The sequence below is a fragment of the Enhydra lutris genome, unplaced genomic scaffold, assembly GCF_002288905.1.
Source record: "Enhydra lutris kenyoni isolate GAN:26980312 unplaced genomic scaffold, ASM228890v2 scaffoldscaffold33, whole genome shotgun sequence".
Taxonomy (NCBI): domain Eukaryota; kingdom Metazoa; phylum Chordata; class Mammalia; order Carnivora; family Mustelidae; genus Enhydra; species Enhydra lutris.
The window spans coordinates 23,014,517-23,041,339 of record NW_019154117.1 but is presented as its reverse complement, the minus strand read 5'-3'; the positions used below and the strand labels follow the sequence as shown (position 1 = coordinate 23,041,339).

The 26,823-nt window shown below is 43.3% G+C and overlaps 1 protein-coding gene and 1 pseudogene across 1 annotated transcript in view; both read left to right on the top strand.

Moving 5' to 3' along the window:
• LOC111153601 overlaps positions 1-8,854 on the top strand; it is a 120,179-nt pseudogene extending 111,325 nt beyond the window's left edge.
• An 8,765-nt stretch (positions 8,855-17,619) lies between these two features.
• LOC111153654 (solute carrier family 28 member 3) overlaps positions 17,620-26,823 on the top strand; it is a 56,814-nt gene continuing 47,610 nt past the window's right edge. Inside the window, exon 1 of the mRNA XM_022512804.1 lies at positions 17,620-17,730. Within this exon, the coding sequence (XP_022368512.1) occupies positions 17,632-17,730 (99 nt within the window). The 5' untranslated portion in view covers positions 17,620-17,631. The remainder of the gene's footprint in view (positions 17,731-26,823) is intronic.

The window sequence follows — 26,823 nt, the reverse complement described above, 5'->3', positions numbered from 1 at the left end:
AAATGCAGGAAGGGGAGTGGGAGATACAGGCTTCCAGTTGTCAAAAAAGAAAAAAAAGTCCTGATTTCTTAAAATAAAAAAGTACTACCTTTGTCTGTTATTAAAGAATCCTTTCCTCACTGGTGGGGAACTTCCAGAGTTCTCTGCCTAGTTAGTTCTAGGCTCTGAGGGAAAAAAAATTGAAAACACAGTCTTCGCATTCAAGGTAGAGGACGTAAGGTATGTACATAATCACTGCAAAGTGCAAGGAGCTCCGGTTGTGGTACCACCTCTCTATCTTGTTTAATCCCCACAGTCACAAATAAACCTCAACCTGCCATAGAGGAATGGGTGACACAAATGAAATTAAATGAGCGACAAGCACATGTGAGTTGTAAAATTCTCCCTTCGCCCCCTTTTAGCTTGGAAAGATTTAGATGCCCAGACCTCTGCATGCAGGCTTTCTTTTTGTTCCTTCCATTAATCTTGCTTTGGTTCTCTAAATACAGAGCAAGAGTGCTGCCCTGTGTAAATCATTTAAGGTTGTAGAGCCTTGCTTCAGTGTAAAATGAAAATGCAGTGGGGGGGTGGTGAAACTTGGAGGTGTGTAGCTAGGTGGGCTAACCTAGGAAGTGCGCAGATCCCAGGAGTCTGGCTTATGTCATCTAGGAAAGCCAGAAAGCATAACAGAGGAGGCATCCCTTGAAGGAGAAGCTTGAAGGGTAGGGGGAGCTTTGCCTGGCGAATTGGATGGGGAGAATGAGGGGGCAGGGGTGGAGGTGGAACGTGATGTTCCCTACAGAGAAGCTGAATTCGCAAAGCAGAGTGAGAAAGCTTAGCATGTTCTAGAGGCCATGGGGAGTTCAGCATTGCCGAACCAAATCACGCTGGAGAATTAAAAGATAATGGAAAGTGGCAGGCAAGGACCAAGGTCTTCCTTACCGGGTTTAGGTGTCTTTTTCAGTGAGCAATGGGGAGCCACTGAAGAATATTGAGAATGAGAGTGACATGATTAAATGTGCGTGTATGAAATACTTGGGCAGTCACGTGAAGATGAACTAGACAAATAAGAATGAGAGGCAAGATGTTGGCAAGGAAACTATAGCTATGATTGAGGTGAGTGTCTGAACAGGGCAGATGCTGAAGGATGGAAAGAAAGTAGGGATGGAGAGGGAAAACTGGTGATTGGCTGGGTGTGAGATGTGAGAGCAAGTTTTAACGGACTAAACTCTCCCTCAAGGTTCTGACTTGGGAAGCAGGGGGAAGGGCAATGCCACGCACAGGTGATGGGAAAACAGGAACAGGAACCTGTTTGGGGGGTTGATGTCAGTTTTAGTCACATTGGGCTGGAAGTACCTGTGGGAGCGTCAGGTGGAGATGTCCAATGGGCAGTTTCCAAATACGGGTGTGGAGCATCTGCCACCTGCAAACTTGGACTTCATCCATGTCCTTCCCTCCTTTCCTCCTACCTTCTCCCCACGGGTTCTTATGGGGTTGTGGATTCTTGAGAAAGATGAGAGCTCCAGACCCTTTCTTCAGGAAAATACATATGGACATGTGTAGAAGAGACACCTGTTCTCTCCCTGGGCGTCTCCTTTACTCTCACACGACTACCAAGCCATGGGCTTCTACCCCACACCAGGCAATTCTGTGACACCAGTTGGGTGTCCCGCAATTGAACTCAGTTCTGACACCATCTGTCTGGAGATAGCAGCAGATCCCACAGATTAAGAGCTCAGTCCCACAAGACCCTCCATCTCTACCCCCCCCCACACACACACACTCCAGACACCAGTCCCAAGTCCAGATTGTCACCTGTGCCTCTGACCCATTGGCTCTAAATCAGAGGCTTCCACAAACCCTTCACCAGGTTCAGTTAATTTGCTAGAAGGCTCACAGCGCTCAGGAAAACAGTTTACTTACTATTTACCAGTTTATGGGGAAGGAGAGGATAATGGATACAAGAGGAATCTCCAGAGAGAAGAAAGGCATAGAGAAAGGTCGGTGGGAAGGGGAGAAGAGCCCCCATGCCCTGCCTACACACACTGCTCTCCCCACAGGTCCATGTGTCCACCAGGCCAGGAGCCTTCTGAAGCCCATACTACTGAGATCTTTACGGAAGCATCGTGTGCATGACTGGTCAATAGCTCCGTTTTCGGCCCCTGTCCCCTCTCTGCAGAATGGGAGTTGGAGCTGAAAATCCCAAGCTTCTAATCATGTTCAAGTCTTTCTGGTGACTGGCCCCCATCCAGGAGCCATCCAGGAGCCCATCCGGAGTCACCTCAATAGAACAAAAGATGACCCCAGTGCTCTTATCGCTTAGGGATTTACACGGGTTTTGGGGAGCTCTGTGCCAAGAACAGGGAACAATATCCCAACAGCATATTTTTAATTTAAGTCACAGTATCCCAGCATGCATGCTAAACAGGCTCTCAGGAGAGCCTATGCATGGATCTTATTAGCAAAACTGAGTCACACACCCATGGCAGAGTGAAAGGAAGCCCTTGGGACACTCCAAGGGTAGAAGAAGGGGAGCCACAAAGGCAACTAAGGGGGAGTGGCTGAAAGAGGAGGCACAAGAGGGGCCCTGGGGGCCTAAGTGTGGGGCCACTGCGACCAGGGCGGGCGAGGATCCAGCATCACCACCACCAGCACTGCCAAGGTTTTACGGGCTTACAAGGAGGAGTCACTGCTGGCATCTGTGAAAATTCTGTAGTGTGATGAGTGAGGCACAAGGAGCACCCGCAGATCAAGTGGGTTTAATGAGTGCAGACTTTTCTCCCAGCTCGGGTCTGGTGAGATCTGAGGTCGACATTCACAGATCGCCGCGGAGCCCCCTGCTCCCCGTAACCAGTCATCACTGTGTCTTTCAACAGTTCTCGTCTCTTAGGAATTGAACGTCGGGGATGGTGCGAATACTTTGAAGAAAGAGTAAGGAAACAGAGAGCGGTGAGTGGAGGAGGAAAACAAAAGCTATGGAGAAATGTGAGTCACAGAGGGAATCACTGACTCGGGAATTATATGACACTCTGTGCATGCATGAGTAGGTTTCCCCTAAGGACTAAAGCCTAAGTTATCTGCTCTCCTATTCTATATGCACAGTCAGGAATTAATAAACATGCTGGGAGTGTCATCGCACTTAAGAGACAATATACAAAGATCTCTTTCCTCTCGGATTTGGTTTGCAAACTAATTGAAGGAGAAAAAAAACTTACTGTGCTTCAAGATAGACATGCACTTAAATAATCCACATCTGCAGTGAGGTTAATTCACCCCACACATACACAGCAAGGTTTCTCACTGAAAGATCCATGGTAAGGGCAGCAAGGAAACAATTTTGAAGAATGAGAGAGAGAGAGATCGTACCAGCCTTGTTGTCTAGAAGGGTGTGAAAACAGCCTTGGTGTCTTGCTTCTTGGAATTCATGCTTCCTGCGTACACATTACTAATTCTTCCTGGAAACACAAGGAAGAGTCTTTTTTTTCCCTGCGATGTCACTGAGGGCATCAAGTAAATACTCTGGGCATCTAAACGGCCAGTCTTCCCTCCAGGGCCAGCTCATGGTCTCATGGTTCACTCCACACACAGGCCCACACGGAGGGAGTCTTAGGGCCTCAGCAGAACTTCTTTACTCAAGACCGCAGGATTTCTTTGCAGTTATAAAATCCTAAGAATATTCCGTTGATTGATTTATAATTACTTATCATTCTATTCTTAATTCTAAGAACAAGAACAGTCAACACTTCAATAGCCCTTAGCTATGTACTAAGAATGAGTCTGTGTGCTTTCCACATAAACTCACTCAATCTTTATAACATGAGAACAGAGATACTGGCTGAGTCACTGCCCAAGGCCACACAGCTAATAAGTAACAGAGCTGGAATTGAAGCCTGGTACCTGTTCCTAACCACCACCACCTCATTCTAATCTGTATGCTTACCACACAGAAAATGCAAGAGTGAGATAAGAAACAACCATGTTCCCGCCAGTCAGAACTGACTACCAACATTTAATCCGATTCACGCTATGACATTTCTTTTTTGAAGAGTTGAAATAGTGCCTACAGACGACTCATGTCAAGGACCCCCGGGCCACTGGCCCATCCTTCCTCCTCGTGCACTGTAACTATTTTCACAAATGTAACTCATCTTCTTCCAACCCGATTGGTTGGTGTAACTGGCACTAACAGGTAAAACGGTGCCATTTACTGTCACCTGACTGCTGCCTGTGTCCTGTTTAAGGAACACGACCGTGGCCTCCCCCCTCCAAAAATCCCACCCTTGTTTACTGCACTCAGATGCCATTACCAAACCAAAGACTGAGATAAAACTAAAGTATGGTGACTAATAGGGCTCCATCTGGAGAATAGGTGTTCAGGCGGATTACGTGGCAGAATATTCGGGCAGGACAGGGGAGGAGCAAGGATCACTTCTACAAGGGACTTCAAGAGCCGAACTTCCATCTCTGCCCCCAGGACTACCCACCACAGACTCTTATCTCAGGCCACGGCGACTCCATCCAGGAGCTCAGGCCAAGTTCTTGGCATGATCTTCAGCTCTTTCTCCTGAATTCCATGGCCCACAGTTCAGGTCAGAGGTCTTTGTTTTGTCCCCTGATGACTTCCAGGTGTCTAGAAGAGTGCCTAGCTCCTGGTTAGCTCTCAGTACCTATTTGTGATGGAACTGAAGGTGCTAAAGGCGGACAGGGGGAAGCCCAAGTCTTTACGGCAGACAGGCTGGGTTGGATTGAGTCTGGGCAAAACCCAACCTTCTGTGTAGTGTGGACACACATTACACATCCTTACATCAGACCTTGCCTGTGCTCTCCAACACCCTATGTGTTTCCCTGGCTCAAAACAGTCTTGGATGGAGACAAGTGAATATACCCATTTTACAGGCTGTTAGATATAAGCCCTATATTTTATAAAAGCAATCAATACCCATGCTGCCAACTTAGGATTTTTGAACAATTAAGAAAATGTGTGCCAAATATTAAGTGTATGCCAGGTACTGTTGTAGGTGTTGCAGATGCATCAACGAGCAAAACAAAAATCTCTGCCTTTATGGAGCTTGCAGCCTAGCCGGGGAAGCAGGCAATCAGTGTAGTCAATAGCACATCGCAATGTTTTAAAAGGGGTGAAGGACAAAGAATTTTTATCCTGGAATAAGAATAATGATCATTTAAAAAATGAAAGGATTTAATAAACCAATATTTGCTCACTAAATCCTGGAAGGACTAGAATCAGGACAGCCCTCAGTTTTATTTTGGAAAAATTAAGAAAAACAGGGTCAGTGTGCTGTCCCCTGAGTGGGAGAACCATCACATTTTATCTAAAATACAAAGTGCCCTGGGTTTAGAACATAGTCATGCTGAAGACCACCTTCCTGCGTGGTCTGTGTTGTCTTTCTCCCTCATATGCTGCCCATTTGATGCACTATCCTCTTCGCCCACCTCCTTTCCAGGCTCATGATTAGGAAACCGTGGATCAGAGCACTTGAGTGACTCGCTCAGGTCCTGCGCGTGGGCTAATGACGGGAGAATGGGGAGCCCAGGTTCTGACACGTGTAGGTGTTCTCGAATCATCCCCGGGCTAGAAGTGTAGATTCTCAAGGGCTGGACTGGGTTGGGTGAAGGGAGAGATGAGATCCAGAGGTATAGACAGCTTTCGTGGCTATAGTATTCCTTTATTCAGGAAATAATTATTTACAATAAAATAAAACTAATCTACTGAGCATAGTATGGTCCAGCCCTGGTCCACCCTTTCATAAATAGTCTAATTAGATCCTCATAAAATCCTAAGACGTCTAGGAAACCGAGGCTCTGAGATGTTGAATGAACTGCTCAAGACCCCAACCTAAAAGTGGGGGAATCGGGAGCGGACAGACCCCGGCAATCTCGCTTCCGAGCTCTTGAGGAAAAAAGAAACCAAAACATACGTGTGCAAAAAGAGAAGCGATAACACATACTTCATGTTACTTTGCATCAGAGGCTCCTAATGGCTGGTATCCCCACTTAAAAAAATGGTAGAAGGCACCTGGGTGGTTCAGTGGGTTAAGCAACTGAGTCCTGATTTAGGTCGTGATCTCCGAGGCGGGGGAGGGTAGGGCGGGCATCGTGAGACTGAGCCCCACATGGGGCTATGTGCTAAGCACGGAGCCTACCTGAGATTCTCTCCTTCTCCCTCCGCCCCTCCCCTGCTTGCACTGTCTCTAAGTTAAAAAATAAAAATAAAAATAAAAAAATAAAAAAGTGGGGGAGGTTGCATTTGCATTAAAATTAGCCTGATCTCCTTATTCTGCTATTTTGTGGCTCCCTGTGCCGGTATGTCCTCTGTGTGTAGAGACTCTGGCTCCATGGAATGTCCAGCTCCTCACCAACTATCCACCAAATAATTTAATGCCAACCAATCATCCTTACTCAGGGGTCTCCAAACCACACCTTTGGAATCTTAGCGTTCCTCTTCTATTTGTGCTAGCATTGTTACATAAAGTGTAGCTCCTCATAGACTGGGCTATTTGATTACCCTGAAATGCAATCCCTACCAGTCAATATAAATGTTCACTTTACCCCTTAACTACTTTCACAGTAAGGAATTAATCCTGCTTAAGTGACCACAAAGACGAGAGGTATTTTCTAAAATTTTTTTTTTTTTTAATCTTCATGGACTTGGGAGTTTTCATATACTTGATGTCTTTCCACTATGAACATTGTTCTTTTTGGTGTGAAAATCACCTTGACTTGGACTCCTTTTGATTTCCTTTTCAGATCACTCCTTCAGATACAATCTTCAGGCTTAAAAGTTTCCTTGTTTACAGAACTTGTTTACAAGTTCTTAAGTGTCCTGTCTGGTTCCTATCAGGATAATAGCATTTAGAAGCCAAGATCCGGGCCCTAAGAACTTCTATATAGCTCCCCCATGCTGCCCCCAGGAAGGGTCCTGTCCTGGAGAGGAGATTCTATGGTGCACAAGACAGTCAGGTCCTTGACAAGAGGTGGGCTAGCTCTTAGAAGATTCAGAGGTTTGAGACAGCTCAGTGGGGAGCTGAGGACCAAGCAATGCGAAAGAACCAGTCCAAGTTCAGGTGAAAATTCTCCAAGGCCAGTCTGAGGGGCCGGGAAGATTAGTGAGCAAGGAAGACAACAGAACTGGATGAGTCGAGGCCAAGGTGTTTCTGCCCTGTTCCTCTGCCAACAGACAACAATGGTGAACAATATCCCAGTGTGTGCAATTCTCAGAAGAGAAAGCTGAACATAGAATTTCTTTTTTTTTTCTTTTAGTCATTAAAATTAGCAGAGAATGAATAGAAGTTACTGGAATTTTTTATAAGTTTTGATAAGTTTTGAAACCTGCCAATGAACGCTAACAAAACAAAGGATGTGTAGCAAACTAAAGTTAACAGAAGAACTCAGGAACCAAAGTTTTCTTGCCTAATTTTACCTAGTTTTGACAATTTGTGATTCTGATTGTTACAGTGCATACGTAGAATATAGTCCTTTTCTGCTTGTAAACTGTTTCTAGCACAGTAGATCAAATAGAATAAAATACTGATATTTCCCAGTGTCCCCAAATAATACCGTCCAGATGTTCTAACACCTGGTTCAAGATCCCCAATACTATCTCAAGCTTCTGCCAATATGTGAAGTAATAAGGTAGTGATGGGTAAGGCTGAAATGAAAGTGAGCTCAAGATGTCATTTAAACATTTCCTTTCACACTTAGAGCAAATGTTAGAGCAACTTACAACATTTGGGGTACATCCTTAAGTTCTTTAAATTCAATGTCACTGATTTGAAATTTCATATCACTGTTGGCATTTCTGTAATCAGGAGCTACTCTGCTTGACCAAGTCTTCGCAAATCTTACCATTTTATGGGTGTGTTGTATAAGAGGAAACCCCTATACCAAAAATCTTAACTTCCATCAATAACAGAATTTTTTATATTGTTATTAATAAATTCATCCCAACTCTGACATCAAATGACAAAATGTGCATGGAATCGGCACTTTACCACATAGGAGGAATGTGTGGGATAATTATAGATTCAAAGATTTAATACACACACACACACACACACACACACACACATACATACATACATACATATACATGGGTCCATACGTATATGGGCTTTCTGGGGATGGTGAGCAGCTGGTCAGTAGCTGAACATGTCAGCAAGCACTTAGCTCAGTCAGCCGGGTCTACTTCCTCAAGTGGGATATGAGAACTTTGATTCAGAATATCCTCAGTGTTATGTGGCTGCCGAACCCCGTTCACAAGAGAAGACTGCAACGACACAGCCCTCATCAGCCAGTATGGGAAACCATTAGTGAACACCAGATGAATTGCAAGTCTTCCATTCCTCGACCTAGGAAGTAGCTGCCATGCATCCAAGTGCAAGGTCCACACCAACCTGCCTACCATGCATCTGAGAGCAAGGTCCACACCATCCCACACAACACAGTCCCGCTGAATGTCTCACAACAGAGCTCTGAGGCTAGCATGGCCCACCTACACGATCAATGGATCCCTGAGGAAGACAGGCACGTGGCTGACGTTAGCTCCCACTTTCAAGAAGCATAAACTTTATTGACTGTGTCAGGGAATAGGGAGGCAAGGTTCTGGTCCACTGCGAGGCTAGGATCTCCTGTTCACCCATCATCTGCATGGCTTAGCTCATGAAGACCAAGTAGGTTGTCTGAAAGGGGCCTTATATTACATCAAGCAGGGGAGTCACCCAACTTTGGCCTCATGGGCCAGGTCCAGCGGGATCCATCTGGGATCCTGCCTTCCACACCTGCCTCCAGACTCCCTCCAGGCAAGGGCGGGCAGCAAGGGCTCTTCATTTACAGACCGTTTGCAGTCACTGAGCCCTGAGGTGCAGAGTTCCTATGGCATACACGCTCTTTCAGTACCCCACCCACCTGATGGGAGTCCATGGGCACAGGCACATCCTGCTAAACCTGGGGTGTGGGCGAGGCCCCTGGGTGGCTCGGTCAGAAAAGCGTCTACCTGTGGTTCAGGTCATGATCCCGGGGTCCTGGAATGGAGCCCCATGTTGGTCTCCCTACTCAGTGGGAAGCCTGCTTTGCCCTCTCCTCCCTGTTCTTGCTTTCTCCCTTGCTCTCTGTCTCTATCTCTCAAATAAATAAATAAAATCTTAAAGAAAAAAAAAAAATAAAGCTAGGGTGGGGCAAACAGCCCAGCGGTAAGAGCAACTGTGATTTTCTTTTTGGCGCATGTACTTTTCATACCTGTGCCATGCTGAGGACCTCACTCTGTTCCCCTACCCCAGGGGGAGAGTGAGCAGTCACCAGGCTTGCGGACGAATTTTAGACAAACCTGTGGGGTAGGTTCTCAGGGCCGAAGGAAGGCCAGGCCATCATGAGAGCACAGTGAGTACCGACTCCTGCACTTTCTGACCCCCGCCTTCTCAGGGCTGCCCAGTCCCTGCACCTAAGAGCTCCCCTTTCACTTGGAGCCTCCATAATAAACAGGTGCAGCAACAGGGAAGACAGCAGCTGCTAGCCTGGGGGAAGACAGGCACAAACGCAATTCATTTTTTTTAAGATTTTACTTATTTATTTGACAAGGAGAAAGAGATCACAAGTAGGCGGAGAGGCAGGCAGAGAGAGAGACAGGAGGAAGCAGGCTCCCCACCGAGCAGAGAGCCCGATGAGGGGCTTGATCCCGGGACCCCGGGATCACGACCTGAGCCGAAGGCAGAGGCTTCAACCCACTGAGCCACCCAGGTGCCCCCCAATTCATTTTGAAGGAAGCAGTATTTCCATCTTAGTTTTTAATGTTGGTGGCCTCCATGTCTGTCTCTGTTGCCTCAGGACACACATTCATCACCATACAGGAAAACAACCCTACAGAATGTAGGGACACCATATATATGCTGATTTGACCCCTCAAATTTTTTGAGGTTCCCTCTTGAGTCCAACAGAGACAGTTGGTTGAAGTAGCAAGATATTGACATTCTGAGTTTCCTTTTCCCTGTAGGTTCTTCCCTGACCTTGACCTTCTCCTTCGGCATGATTCTTATTCACGCTTGAACATTTCTCCTTGCACAACTCCTCAAACACACTCTGTGTCATTTGAAAAAACATTCTTCAGACCATAGACCAAAACTCATCCTTTTGAGGTGGTGGTACTGGGCGCCAAGAGAAAAAGGGTACCTTACTGTGTACTCCGGGTCAGTGGTGTTGAAAACAGAAGTGACCCGTTTCCACAGCTCAGGGTCCATCTCTTGTAACAAGCGTGTTTCCTTCCCTGCCCCATGGGGTTGTCTTCAAGCTACTGACTTCAGCACTCGCCCATTTCACAAGGTGGTACTGCTTTTTTGTCTGTAGGTTATTTCTCCAAGGGAAAAAGAAGTGCTTTCCTAAAATCTGTATGAATGGGAAGAAAAACACTGTTATGGGTTCTTGTTTTCTATAGGGCAAAATGAAAATAGTTCAAGAGGAAATATATATTTATAAATTAACCATTCCATTGTCCACATACATAACTGACAGGCAAAATTTATATGTTCACATATGTGAATCATTCAGAAAACACCTCTTTTTATGACTTTTTACTTTGATATCATCTCAAACTTATAGAAGAGTTGCAAGAATAACATAAACTCCCATAACTTAATCAGATTCACCATGACCACATCACCTCATTGGCTTTTTTTCATTTTCTCTCATACTCATATACGTTAATACATCATCGCTTTTTTCCCTAAGCCATCCAGGAATAAATTAGAGACATCATATCCCTCTATTCGTAATTATCCAATGTTTACCTAAGGACATTCTTTTGTATAACACAGTATAGTTATGAAGATGAAGAAGTTTAACATTGACACACTGCTGAGACAAAATTCCAAATTTGGTCCATTTGCCCCCTCTGTGGTCCTTTATAACAAACACTGCCCTTGGTCTAGGACCCACCAGGTGACGTGCTGCATTTACTCATCCTGTATCTTCGGTGTCCTATAATCAGAAATGGTCTCTCTGTCTTCATCACCTCCCACAACCTTAACATTTTTAAAGAATACAGGCCAGTTATTTTGTAAAATATCCTTTGATTGGTTCTAATTGGTTCTAATTAGATTTTGTAAAATATCCTTTGATTGGTTCTAATTGCTTCTAATTAGATTCAAGTTACTCATTTGGGGCAGGAGCACCACAGAAGTGATCTGTCCTCTGTGTATCATTTCAGGAGACACCTGATGTCGCTTTGTCCCATTCTTAGTGACCATTTGGTTCAGAATGCATCTTTCAGATTTCACAATTATAAAATTTCAACATTATAAATGCTTTTCTTATCAAAATTTTCCAGCTAAGTTTCGCACCCATTCGTGATTTTTGCCATGATAGTTATGAAATGATGAAAACATATATGGGTGTTCCCTTTCCCAGAAATAACAATGTTTCGTTTCTTCGTCCCCAGTGATAGCCTTATTTAGCTGACCATCCAAAACCACCCACCATTCCCTCATGAGCAGTATCCTGTTTTCTCATCCATGAAAAGGGACAGTGAGTGTTTCCCACAACAGAATGTCCAGCACTGTGGTACTTAGGAAATGATGCCTCAGTGTTTAGACCTTGGGCTGGGTCCATGGACCCTGAAATCACATAAGATCCCAACCTGATCCCATCAAAACACAGCTACCACTCTTGCTAAGTGCTCTTGTGGGTAAGAACTGGGGAGAGTTTGTACCCAGCCCCAGCCCAGTATGAAGCTTTTCTGTAGATCACTCACACAGCAGTCTTCTTTTCTGAACATACAAAATAAAGGGGAAGGTTTTTTATCTCTGGGAATCTCATTTTCTCAGCCTCAAAATGGTCTTCCTAGAAAGCCTTTGTTCCTCCACGAGGATTCTGTTGCCATTACCATAACCCAGACCAAATCCATGCTTTTTCTTCATTCCCTTTGTTAACCTTTTTAACTAGGTGTGACAGTAACCTGCTTGGCCTACTAGACACTTCCAGAGCCCTAGAAGTCCACTCTGGCTTGCCTCCTGGGCAGCGGCTGGCAGGTTTCCCTTGGACTCTCAAGTGTGCACACTCTTACTACCCAGTACCCTCCACTTTCCACCCAGTACTTCGTTTAACCCCCACAGCCAGCCTGCTGTAAGATCGGTGCCCCTATAAAACTTTTTTTGCTGGGAACGGATGTATAGAGAGGTGACTGCTGAAGTGACTTGCCTAAGGTCCCAGCCAGTTAGTGTTCATCAGAGGCAAAGCCTGGATTGGAAGCTGAACCGAGTCCAGAGCCCATACTCGTCACGCCTACACTACCCTGGTCCAAAATAAACTCAGAGACTGTTCTTGGCAAGGCCCTGGGTAGGGTGAGCTGAGCCAGGTGCCTGGGGGCCAAGTCTAAGAAGGCCCTCACTGCCAGGGGCTGTTCTCGCATTTGCACAGCACCGAGATGCGTGGCTCCTTGAAAATCTGCACCCTCAGACTAGTCCCGGTTCTCAGGAAGGGCTGGTCAGTGTGAACTGATCTCCCTAACCACTCACTGTGCAACTCACACAAATCTCCAGGCTCCTGGGAATGCAGCGACTTCAGTTTTCTTCCTTTGATCAATGGACAAGCTATTCAGCCTCAAGGCGACTCTGTTTGAGAGCCCTCAAGAGAGAGCAGAGACAAAGATGGGTACAGCCCCTCCTAGATCTTGGAGCCCAAACATTCATTTCCCGTGGAATCAATACATCAAGCCAATACTTGGGCCTTCTTACAAATCCCCTCAACTAAGCACTGGCACGTTTTTTGAGGATTTCAAAGTACACAGATGGATGAAACTCTGCTGTCTTGCCAGGCCCATCGTTTTTCCATTTGATTGACCTTTTTGCCTTTAGCTTGGTGGTGGTTTGCTTTCCCCACTGACAGAATGAGTACTTCCGGATATTAACTCAGTAGTGCTTCCCCTGGGCTGCATTTCTTTCCAGAACTCGGAGCTCTTATTAGGATGAGGTTTCAGAGCCATGGGCTCAAATGAGACTTCGCCACATACTAGTTACGTTCTTGGAAAAGTCAATTTGTCTCCCTGAGCCTCAGGGGTTTTGTCTGTGAAATGGGGATTTAATACAGCATTTGCAGAGTTGTTGTGACAATAAAATAGAAACAACATTAAGTACTTAAAAGGCACATGGCAGTGCTCCGCAGACTAGTTCTCTCCCCTTCTTTTGGGGCCCGCCCTTGGGCCAAGATCATCCTTCCCAGAATTATAGCTAAATTGGTGCAAACAGGGGCACCTGGCTGGCTCAGTCAGTAGAACATGTGACTCTTGATCCCTGGGTCATGAATTCAAGCCCCCAGGCTGGGCATAGAGATAAAACGGGGCACCTGAGAGACTCAGTCTGTTAAGTGTCTGTCTCTTGGTTCCTGCTCAGGTCTTGATCTCAGGGTCCTGGGATCGAGTCCCACATTGTCTCCCCGCTCAGCACAGAGTCTGCTTGTCCCTCTCCTTCTGCTCCTCTTCCTGCTCATTCTCTCTCTCAATCAAATAAATAAATAAATAAATAAATAAATAAATAAAATCTTTTTAAAAATAAATAAATAAAAATAAAAACAATAAAGTGATACCTACTGCCAAGCCATCTTAAATCACAGTTAGGTATTACTCAGGCCACAGATCCTCTGACCCATCTTTGACTATGGGAAGTGCCCTGGCCGGCCTCTCCTAGTACAGTGGGAGTACTGAAAAGCAGGGTTTTGTTTTGTTTTTTTGGAAAACCTCCCATAGTATTTATTTCAAATACATGTGCTGTTGTTTTTTTTTCTCTTGAATGATCTGAATAGAGTTGGTTAATTAGTTTAAGCTTTGTAAGTATCCCAGGATTATATTTTTGGTTTATTAAACTACAAGTGTATAAACAAATGTTCATCTGTAATACACGAAGTGTTCCTTGCGGGGGAAACAGCAGGGAGCAGATAAAACTCATGCTCTAACGTATAATACATTGTTGTTAACATGGGACAGATGTTATACATAATTTTTTTTAAAAATTCACTTTACTCGTTTTGGAAACAACGTCACCAAAAGCCAAAGAGTGACCTTACTGTAGAATTACATGCACAAGGCAAGATCTATTGTCATGTATTGAAATTGTTTTTACTTTCATATTTTTAATAAATTTGGAGGGACTTGGGTTTTTTTTTTTCATTTATTTTTCTTTAATGAGCTTATATACACAGTCCATGAGTTTTCAGTCTTCATAAGCCAATTCTCGGGGAATGGAATATAGAAACTATTTGATTAAAAATTCCAGCGATTAGTTGCTACACAATGGCTGCAAAGTTTAAAATTGAGTTTGAGGAGAATTGCAATGAAAATAGCTCAGACTCAGAAGAAATAAGGGGCCATTCCTTTGGTCTTGGTACAAGCTATTCCTTACAAATAATGATTCTGCATGACTAGGGAAGGATTTAAAATGTAGCCCTATAAAGTTGAAAGGGTCTTTCACCTCATTTTCTTTTGTTTTTTTTAAAGATTTTATTTATTTATTTGACAGACGAAGATCACAAGTAGGCAGAGAGGCAGGCAGAGAGAGAGGAGGAAGCAGGCTCCTTGCTGAGCAGAGAGCCCGATGCGGGGCTCGATCCCAGGACCCTGGGATCATGACCTGAGCCGAAGGCAGAGGCTTTAACCCACTGAGCCACCCAGGCACCCCTCACCTCATTTTCTGATCACGATTTCTATTTCCAAATTGGGCAAAATGAGCCACAGCTTCTACCAAGGTACTCATCATTTTAAGTGATAGTCCCATAAATCAAATTAATTCTTATGCTGCAAAGAAAGTCTGAATTTTCATTACTTCTTAAAGCTCTTAACTACAGGTTTCAGAAAGATAGCATTTTAAGTTAAAACTTCTCTGCAACTTAAAAAATAAATACATAAAATAAAATAAAATAAAATAAACTTCTCTGCAACTGACCATTACTTTTGCATTTTTAGCTTCATTGTTGTACATATAATTTATTCTATTTAGGATTCCATTTTCCTTCTCACTGGTGTAAGTGGAGAATGGAAGGGGCCAGTCACTGCGTCTTTTAATCAACACTATAGAGTGTTCTTGCTTGCACAGTGATATGTTCTCAAATATGCTTGTACTCTTCAAACCTAAGTTTAAAAACAGCCTAGGGGGCAAGAAAACACTGGGTTGTGCCTTGTAAAAGGCTCATATAAGAGTATTTGCAGAAATGTCAGGTATGTGAGTCAAGCTTCCTGCACTTTTAGCCACAAATGGCAGAATAAAGAGGTTTTGTTCTTTGGGGTTTTTTTTTCCTTTCCCCCACCCTTTCCAGAAAGTAAGAATTCTCCATAATCTTTAACTAGACTGAGTCTTGAGTTCATGATGGTTTTGATATCTGGTTGCAGCAACCGGCTTCTTCCAACAACACAGTTTTACAAAGAAAGCTCCTCATGTTATCTGTTTTCTGTTTCTCTGCACCTTTCTTGAGAAATTCCAATTGGACTTTTTGCCTTTGATAACATGACAGCAACTTACTACGACATATCACAATTATGGGGAAGAGCTGATAAAAAAAACTCCCAAGTCTCCCATTTATCAGTGAGAATCAATAAAGAGCAAAAGCATAAAGAAAGCTCTGATGGTGTTAATAAATGGCGAGGATTTGGAACAGAGGTCCAGAAGCACGCAGTGAGAGATCGCTTTTCCCACCACCAATATGGTGGGGCTTCGGGGAGAGACCAGCCTGACTGCCAGGCCAGCGAGGGCACTGTGCCTTCCTGTGTAAGTACAACATAGCACCTGTCCAGCCATAGGTTTACCTGGCCTCAGGAAGATAGACTGTCCCTAAAACACATGCAAACTACTATTTAGAGATCATCATGGGTTTTTTTTTTTTCAACATTTTAAGTATAATCTTATCATAACAAATTTACTTTTTGTCTAGGACTCTTCCTTGTGTTTTTAAGTGTACTAACACACTTTGTCATCTATCATATAGCATAAAATGAGAAATATTATCTCCATTTTTTAGATGAAGTATTGAGGCACAGAGAACACAGTACCTTGCCCAGATTCACATGGCTAGCGAGTCAGGGATCAGCACATATTTTCCATAAAGAGTCAGGTAGTGAATATTTTTTACTTTCAGCCACCAGTCTCTGTAACAATTACCCAACCCTGCCCTTGTGCACCACCAACAGCCATAAATGATACATAAATGGACGGACATGTTCGTGTTCCAACAAAATTTTATTTATGGATACTGAAATTTGAACTTCATATAGTTTGCATGTGTCACGAAATATCTGTTCCTTTGATTTTTCCCAACCATTTAAAAATCTAAAAATTATTCTCAGCTCTTCTGTTGTATGTATAAAAATAAGCAGCTTGGGGAGCCTGGGTGGCACAGTGGGTTAAGCTACAGACTCTTGGTGACGCTTGTTTTCGGTTCAGGTCTTGATCTCAGGGTCATGAAATCAAGCCCCGCATCGGGTACCGTGCTCATTGGGGAAGCTGTTTGAGATTCTCCCTCTCCCTCCGCACCTGCCCCCATAACCCGCTGCCATGCCTGCGCATTCTCTTTCTGTCTCTCTCTAAAATAAATAAATAAAAAAAGCTAAACAGTTGGCTGAGTTTAGCTCTTGAGCTATAGTTAGCTGCAGTAGGGCGGTAGAGTCAGAATTTGAATCCAGGCCATGTGTTTCCAGTGAGCTCTTAATCACTATATCCTCTATATCATGATAATAATAGTAAATCATGCTCTTTATAGAAAACTCAGCAAAGTCTGAGAGAGAAAATAAGAACCACCCATAAAACCACAACCCAGAACTAACCATTAGTAACATTTGATACCGTCTTCCATTCTTTCATCTACTGTGTGATGCAGTATTCCACTTATTAATTCTAGCTTTTTCGCTTATCATAAGCTTATCTCACATTTCCGCAGAGGCCCACAATTGTAGCTCATTTGAAATGTACTAAGGGAAACTGCTATTTTGAAAGAATCCTATAGCTAATGATTTCCTAAAGAATCCTTTTATTACGTGAGCCCTTGGTCACATTCCATTCATCTGAGGCTTATTTGCATTTCTGGGAGTTGGATTTTTTAAGAGCAATCCAGTCTGCAGTCAGGGATGTAGTAAAAAGTCTTCAAAATCATCTAGACATGAATTTGACTTCTCACCGTCCCTTTACTAACGAAATGACCCTGAGCAAACCATTAACTTTGCCACACCTCTGTTTTTGCTTATATGGAAGATAAACCACAACCACAATATACAATCATACAATATGCATGAACCTAGCACAGAATAGCGGTTGATTGGTAGCAACAAACCCTTACATTCCTTGCCCTGCTCTCCCCTGATTCCTAGTCCCCACCACCATCCACAGGAAACAGATTATCTCCCTCCTGACATCGGGAAAGCATCCTTTTCTGTTCTGTGCCCTGTAAGAGTTTTCCTGAGTAAAAATGGGCCAGCAATTCTAGGGCTAATCAGGAAGATAATGAGATGGGAGGATCCGAAAGCCTCCACGCCTTCCCCGTCTGGCTCCTGCTCCGCCCCACAGACTCTGTTCCCCGGACTCCCACAAACAGCAGGTGGCATTCTGACATGAGCAGAGCCTGGGATCCTCTTCAGAGCTAACAAGGAACCTCTAGAGCAGACGTCCGAAAAGAATGCAGACCCCAGCCAATTCCAAGAGCAGCCACGATGTCCTGGAGCTGAAGAGTACGACGCCCCCCGCAGCAGAGGGCTACAGCAACATGGGCTTCCAGGTGAGCCGACAGTTCCTCTCGTTTATGACTAAGTCATTGCAAATAATGCTCTTTCTAACCACCTTGGCACGTTTCTGAAAGAAAGCAGCAGGGTTATGGAAATGCAGAAAGATTACCTCAGGAAACACTTTAAACCTATTGTTTTTTCCTTCTTGGGTTCTTCTTGGGCAGACAAACCTGAAAAGTCTCTTTTAATAGAACTTGTTTTGATCCCTGACTTGCCCTGTCACTTAGAAACAAGTCTATCCTCTCTGGCTTTTGTTTTGGGCTCACGGGCCCTGACAGTATTTCCCAAAGAGCTGGAAAAAATGAAAAGAATGGGGAGAATCCAGATATTGGATGTAGGGAACACCTAAGGGGTTCTTCCTCTTACAGCAAGTCCCAAAGTCCCTGTCCCATGGTGGCCGCCCCAGTGCAGCCAGGTTAGGCAAACCAGTTTCATGTCATCAACCAAAACTCATTGAGTGATTAATGCCTCTGACCTCTGGACGGGGTGCTGCAGAGATCTAGAAGGTGTCCTGTCCCAGGGAAACACTGGGCTCTTCTGACTGGCTCTGGGATGGGGAATTTTCAGGGATGTTCCTAGCTGTGTTTCCTTCCTTAAGCTGACACAAGAGCCCACACCAACAGGTGTCAGAGTCACCTCAAAGGCAAAACAAACTTTTAGACACTAGCAAAGAAACAAACAAGGAAAGTAAAAGGTCTTTGGCACAAGTTCTAAGTCTTCCAACCACAAATTACTGTAACTTCCCTGAGCTTCAGTTCAGTTGTCTATATGTAGTCACAGTGATCTTCATCTCATAGGTTATAAGTGTAAGGGAAGAAAAGTCTTATCCTCTATCCTCTTATATTCAGCACCTGAAGTCTGTGAATTAAACTGAGAAATGGCAGATTAACCAGAGAAAGATGTACAAATTTTATTAATATTTTTAATGTTGTGTTCATGCAACTTCACAGAAAATAAGTGAAAAATCCAAAGAAACTTCAAGACCCAGGGGTTTATATACCCTTTTAACAAAGGACAAAAAATTGTGGAGAAGTGATTAGACAAAAAAAAGAGAGAGAGAGAAAGAGAACTTGGGCTTTTAGGGCCAATAGTCTGTGGAGAAGTGAGTAGGAAATACATTGGAGAAACTTATGGAATATAAGGTTTGATATGAGGTTATGCAATCTTATCCCAGTACCATCTCTTTGTCCAGTACTGTTACGGGAGATGGGACACCTGCATAAGGGAAAGTCATGTCCTGCTTGTAGACAGAGAGACAAAGACTGAAGTGATCTTTTGGTGTCTGCTTTTTCTCAATTGCTTTCAGCTCAGAATAACTCTCAAGCCAAAGTGGTATATTTTGGGATGGCATATCCTGATTCCCTTCATAAGGGTTAAATGAGAAAAAGTCCCAACTCCGAGGGCTTTATGGTTCAAGAGAATGGAAGGGATAGAATGGAAGGGATAGAGTCAAAGTGAGTGTGACAGCAAGACAAAGATGTCTGCAGAGGAGGGAGATCCACGTCACCCACAACTGACAGCTTAGTCAGTGGGACACACATCCACCAAAGGTAGCCCTGACTTCTATCCCTCATTCTCTTCTATCAAAACAAAACATCTCCAGAGCTCAAACCCAGCATCTCCAGGTCTCAAACCCAGCAGAATACCACACACCAACACCAACAAGCAGTGACCAGGTTATTTCTTCTAACTCTTGCTGTTTGACAAGAATTTCCAGAGACACATATTTACTCAGCAAAACCATTAACTCCTCCCAGATAGGTCACTATTGGAAAGGGATACCAATTCAAGAAGGGATAATACACTATTCTGGCCCTCCAGGAGCAAAGCAGGCAGAATCGTAATATGATGTAAAACAAAAACAAAATATAATGCTAGAAGTCAGCACCAAGTACATTGTAAATACATATGCAAGTGGAGTTGGGCTGACCTGGAAGTCTTTCAGTTAGGGCTTCAAGGATGGGCAGGGATTCCCCAGTTGAACTGGGAGGGGTGTCAGCAGAGCACTACAAGCAAAGAAAACTGTCTGCATAGGCCCAGGAGCCTGAAAGAACATGTGTGCTCAGGATAGAGAAGATGAGCTGGGGCTGGAGAGTAGGGACAGGGCCAGGGTGGCCCCAGATCACACAGCCTCCACGTGTGCGAAGGCATCGGGAAAGAATCCACCAGGATATACACTGTCAAGTTATTAAAGTACTCTACTAGCCCTGCTGAGAGTGGACAAAATAGAAAGAGATTTGTGTGTGGTTGGGACAGCATTTAGGAGGTTAGGATGATAATCATGGTGGAAACCAGCTCTGGGCAGAAGTACCGATACTGGTAGGAAGCCCCCTCGGCCATGGAATTAGCATTGAGTCAGGGTGACCTAAGGGCTGCTCTGGTTATTAATATTTCCATTTTCTTCTCTGTACGGTAGAATAACAATATCATATCTTGAGGCTGAGAGAATCAAATGAGGTAATATATGTTAGGAAAAAAAAGCATGTAATATTTGTTTTAAAAAACTGTTCTGTCCTAGTTTGTTCATGTCATTGTAACAAAATACCACAGACTGGGTGGCATATACACAGAAATTTATTTCTCATAGTTCTGGATCCTGGAAGTTCAAGATGGTGGCTGCAGAAGATTCAGTATCTGGTGAATGCCACTTCCTCATGGACAGTCATCTTCTTGATGTGTCCTCACACAGCAGAATGCACAAGGGAGCTCTCTGGAGTCTCTTTTATAAGGACACTGATCACCTCAAAGGCTCCACCACTTAATACTGTCACATTGGGCATTAGATTTTCCAAAGAGGAAATTTTGGGGGGTTGGTGGGGAAACATTCAGACCATAGCAAGTGCCTAGCACACAGTGTGAACATAGTAACAGTAGCTCTTGGTGTTGGGGCAGGTTAAAGAGTGACCAAGTCAACATTTCTAGCTTGAGAACTCAACTTAGAGGTTCCCTTCATGTAGATGGGAAATCCAGAAGTAGGGTTGGAGCAAGGAAGACCATGAGTTCATTTTGAAGCCTGTTGGATGAAATTAGGGTGATTCCCTACCCCTAGATGAAGATGGAGAGGAGGCGGGAAGCTCTAGGTATGTGTGCACCTGGGTCTGGAAGGGAACATGATGCATTCGGGGGCCATTAGCACAGCGATGAGCCAGTGGCATGAATGAAACCAGCAGGAGGGAAACCTAGGGAGCCCCAGTGTTTTTGGAGCAATCAGAGAATGAAGCAGAGAGGCCATGGGGAGAGAAGGAGGAGCAACATCAGGAGAGAGAAGCGTCTGGGGAAGCCAAGGGAAAAGGGAACCACAACATCAGCAGCAAAGAAAAGTTTATTCGATTTGCCAACCAAGAGGTCACTGGTGACCGCAGGTGTGGATAGGGGCAGTTTGTGTTACGAATGGGAGCTGAGAAAAGGGGAAAATAAGGGAAGGATGTTCCTTCTCCTGATGGCGAGCAGAGTGGTGAAGAGAGAGACAGGCTCAAGGGAGGCAAGATTGGGGCTATAAACAGGGGACTTTTCTATTAAAAATAAGAAATCTCATTGTGAAATAACATGCAGAAAAACACACAAAATCAAATAGACAACTTATTATAAAGTGCCATCCATGTCAAGAAACAAGGCATCGCCATCCCTCAGCTCAGACACCCCAACCCCGCACGTCTGCCACAGCTGCCACTCGCCCCTGGGGGTGACAATGATCCCAACTTTATAGTAATTACTTCTCTGCTTTGTTTAATATCTTAACTTATAATTATGAATCCCCAAGAATTGTTTTTGTCCATTTTTAAACTTTATGTAAAGAGAAAATTACAAGAGATTTCTTTGCTTATTTTAAAACATTTATGTGGAATTGGGCAAGAGGAATCATTCTGTATCTGACTTCTTGTGCTCAGTTTTTTGTTTCTGCGACTCAGCCATGCTGTTGCATGTAACTGGAGTTCATCCAATTTCATTGATATACAGTATTCTCCATAAACATTGCACAATTTATCTATTTTACTGTTGGTGGACATTTATGTCATTAAGCTTGGAGCTTTTAGGAGTTTCTACAAACAAAGGCAGCTATAAATACTCTTTGACATGTCTCCTGTTGCGCACGTAACCAATTTATTTGGTGTTATATTTAGGAGTAGAATTGCTAGGTCATTGGGAATGCATATATATTTTCAACTTTAGCAATAATGCCAAACTGGTTTCCCAAGTGGTTTTACCAGTTTACACTTCCATCCACAGAGTGTGAGTTCCTTTTACTCCAGAGCCTCCCCATATTTATCTGGCTTTTTAATTTCAGTGATTCTGATGATGTATAGTAAGTGGTGTTTAACAGTGAGGTTTCATTTTCATTTTCCTTTGTTACTGGCCACTAGATGCCAACTTTATGAAATACTTGTTCAAGTTTCTCGCCTATTTTCTCTACTGGATTTTGTCTTTTCTTTACTAATTTGGAAAGAGTTCTTTAAATGTTCTGAATACAAACCCTTTTTCAGTTACATGCTTTCCAAATACTTTCTACCACCCTTAAGCTGTCTTTCACTCTGTAATAGTTGGGTACACAAAAGGTAATTATAGTGTGGTCCCATTTATCAAGTGTTTCTGTTTTATATATCCTGTTTATATAGCCATCTTTTTCTGCCTTGAAAGATCATAAAAATACTCTCCCATATTTCCCAAAAACTCGTTGCTGCCTTCTACATTGAGGACTCTAGTCCCCCTGAAAAGAGATCTTATGTATAGTGTAAGGTGGTCATCAAGTTTTTGTTTTTCTACACAGGTATCCAATTATTTTGGCATTTACTAAAATATACATATAATTTTCCCAACTTGACAAATAACACATTTATCAAGTGTCCATATTTAGGGTCAGTCTTCTTAGAATAGGGCAACTGAAAGATTTTTCCAAAGTCCAAGTTGGGGGAAGGATCCAGAAAAGAGAGAAAGTGGAAAGTTGGCAGCAAAAGAGCTCAGATAAAGCTCAGAATTTCTAAGGGTGAACATTCAGACAATTTTTGAAGGAATACTTTTATTAAAGAGTGTTCCTTAGAAACCCAGCTAAAGTTGCCTCTTGCCTATGAGTCAGCGTCGATTTTACCACCAGTGGCCCTCAGAGCCACAGAGCCCATGCTCACTCTGACATCAGCTAGGTGGGACCCACTTACACAAGACCCGAGACAGGACTAGATGGGAAATGTGCTCCACTCTACACACACAGAGAAAATCTGACCTACTCCTTGAATTGCCTGGTAAGCCAGTCCAGTTTGAAGAGTTTGTTCAATGGAAGTCAAAATTTGGGAGGTCATCTAAGTGCAAGAATTATTTGGCACAGACCATTTGAATAGAGAAGTTCTGAGGTTGGAAGTAATCATGTAAAGTAAAGAGGAAGAGCACTGTTTCCCTCTAACCCCCTGGGGGATGGCCACATGAATCACACCAGGTGGTTGAGTAGGTTTCCACTAACGCAACAGAGCAAACACATGGCAATAATTGCCTTTGTGAAGGAAGTTAAAAAAAAATTCTCTCTCTTTTCCTTGAATCAGATCATACCTAGACTTATTTCTAACAGCCTCGATGGCTAGAACCCAAGGCTCTTCCATGACACCTCAGAGGGGAAGGATTTAAGGATTCAGTTTTTTACTTTGCTCCATAGTCCCTTACTTTATTTACACTATTTTCAGTCTCTTAATTTAAAATGAAGGTGGTAGCACCTACTGACCCATTTCATCCAGACATTGTTGATGTTGATGAGAAGCCCTGGATGCTAGCTGAACTGTCATTGGTCAAAATGAAAAAAATCAAAGGTGAGAATATTTGGAATTTTACATAGAACAGATTATCGTGAGCAGGAGCCCCAAGTCTCCATCAGGCTACAGAAGTTTGGAATTCTGTCTTCAGACTGCAGATTTAGACAAACATAGTACAGTATGATTTTCACTCAAACCAGAGATCTGGATTTGGAGACACCTAATTCTACTCCACACATTGCCTAAGGTATTTGACCCAGAAGCCGCTTATAGCCTTGGCATGCCTAATTGTTCTTTCTTTTTTCTGGAAGGGAAATTTAAAAAGAGAGAGAAAAAGAAAAGAAAAGAAAGGGGAAAAAAAGAAAAAGATGGTATGCATGTCTTACAGCTTCTGGAAGTAAAATAAAGACAGAGGTTTCTTTGGAAAATGCTGTTAGTCACATGGTTAAAGACCCTCCTGTAGGTGTTCAGGAACATAGATGATGCGCAGGAATGGTGCCACTGGGAAGCAGGAAAATGTACCTGAAGACTTCTCAGTGTTCCTTTCAGTCTCCTGATTCTGTAAATTCAAAGCTTTGTTTGTTTCCCTTCCAAGAGTCAAAACTCTTTGACATAAAGCATGACATTTATTGATTCAACAAAAATGTATCAACACTGTACCAGGCATCATGCAAAAAGCTGGGAACAGCAGCCATTTGGTTAAAATTAGTTAACAATGGCAAATCAGCACAACATAGTCTGTAAAAAGCGCTATTCATGACATGAAAAAGTGGTCTCACCTAGATTGGGAGGTGGGGAATATTTCCCAAATGCTTGCATTCATTCATTCATTCAACAAATACACACACACACACACACACTCACACACATATGTGTGTATATATATGTATGTGTGTGTGTGTGTGTATATATATATATATAAATATAATTTTTTTAAGATAAATTTATTTATTTGAGAGAGAAAGCTCTGGAGGCAGGGAGGGGCAGAGGCAGAGACAGAGAGAGAGAGAGAATCTCAAACAGGCCCCCTTGAGTGTGGAGCCCTACACCAGGCTCAATCTCACAACCATGAGCTCATGACTTGAATCAAAATCAAGAGTCAGACGCTTAACTGACTGAGCCACCCAGGTGGCCCCCCAAAAATACAGATATTGAGCACCTACTGCATGGGTGCTAGGCAGAAGGAAATACCAAGTATGGCACAAATAATTCCCTAAGCTACCATGTCAAAAATTATTGTTTCCCATCTCACACTACGTGAAGAAGCTAAAGCCCTGAGTGGGAAGGTATGAAATACATGTGCAGGGAACAGAAAATGTGGTAAAGAGAGAGCCAGACAGACGAGAGGCCAGTTCTGATTCACCTCAAGGTTCTTTGCTAATTTCAAAATCTTGGTCCCAAGAATCTAAGACCAATGATAAGTTTATATTTAAAACTGAGTTTTTATACTCTGCAGACTCAGGAACATTCTAGAATAAACTATCCAGCCAAATTATAAGGAATGGTATAAACTCCTCCATGAAACGTGGTCAGAAAACAGCCCATAAAGGTGAGGCAATGCTTTTTGCACCATGAGACAGTGTCAGCCATAGCTTAAAAGGGGACAAGACAGGCATATCTGCTCCCCTCTGGACTATCTAGCTGCTTTACTCCCTCCACCTGCTCAACTTCAGGAGCATAGCATAGTTCCAGACAGCACAATCTACAAAGTTGTGCAGCTATCCAGCCCCCCACCCCGTGGGTCCTACTTCCCTGTCAGCGTCCCTCCCTTTGAATTATATTACCTTTGATGACTTTTCTAACTTTTAAAGAATTTTTATTTTTCTACTTCAAATTACTGCATCCTAGTTTCTCCTCCATCTGAATCCATTAGTTGAGAAATATTTGCAAGGAGGAAGTTGGTTAGAGGCTGCTGGTCCAACTTGCACCATCAGGAAGGTTTGAAATAGAAATTATGTAATTGAGGGCCAAACCCATTCAGAAAGAGCAGGTGGGAGCAAAGGTCTTGGTCCGTGGTATGTTGGATCCAGTGAGGAAGGGAGAGAGAGACAAAGACACACACAAAACCAACAAGAGACATTTCCAGGAGCCAGCAAAATTAGGCTTCCTGTTGACCCACATGGCTATTTCCTCATTCCTCCTCAGAGCGTGAGGTCTTGAGGTCAGAGAAGAGGGAAGAAAGAATTAGGAGGGGAGGAATTTAAAAGGCACAGGTGTAATAAGAAGTGGTCTGTAATAGTCCAAGAACTGACTGTACTGCGTGTGACTTTGAACTTGGCTGGAGATAACAAGGGGCCCCTTCTTAAGGAGGAAATGGAGAGGGAAGAAAGGGATGAGCTTTCGAGAAAAGCCACACTGGGGTGGGGTGTGGGGTTAAACACAGATACTAAGGTTAAAAGTCACATATTGAATCATTATGAGAAGGGAGAAACATAGGTTCTTTGGGTGAAGAGTTGAGGTTTCCAAGCCACACTGCCGGGACTGCCATTTAGGCAAGTTACCTAACTTCCATATCTATTTCCCCATCCAAAAATAGGCTCTAATACCCTACACCCACAGGACTATGGGGAGATTGGTAGAAAGCACTAGCACCTCCCAAATGCTCAAGTATCAGGGACCATTAACTAAATCATTTAGGGGCCAAACCAAGCTTTTGAAATCCAGGTGTGAAGTCTGCCTCTTCATATAGCAGATACTGGAATCTACTGATGGGAAACTACGGAAGACACCAACAGGCAACTTTCAATTGTTTTAATGTCAACCAAATGTGAACGTCAAGCCCCTTGGGTCTCTGCCAGACTGAGAGACCTTGGCTCCCAGCATCTGTGTCTCTTCAAAAGGCCTTTGTAAAGTTATTGTTCAAATACTTTGGTTCATTCTGATCCATTTCTAATTTAGTCAACTGCATCTCTAAAAAATATTTTACAAGCTCCAGATTTATTCCATGTGTTTCTAATTAATTTATATTCATTTAGTCAGTGCTCCTTGGAAAGATGTTCTCGATTTTAAGAATCATCAAAAAGCAACGTTTTTCCAAATGTAAGCAAATTCAAATGTGAATGGAGCAGTGATTATTCTCTTTAATGACTCGCTACCAACTGTTCTGGCATGAAATAGTCTGGTTCAAGGTAAGATTAATACTTAGGAAGTGACCATGATTTCCCAAAATAGCACAAGAGTAAGGCAGGCCTGAGAAACCAAGGCTTCATCCTGGAGGTAATTCAGGCTTTGGCATCAAATGCATTTTCATAAAAAAAGAGCTCTAGTATCACCCTTGATCCCTTTAGACAGACTAGAGATTTGCCTACTAAAAACAAATCAAAGCAGGAAATGAGAATAAGAAGAATTTTAGTT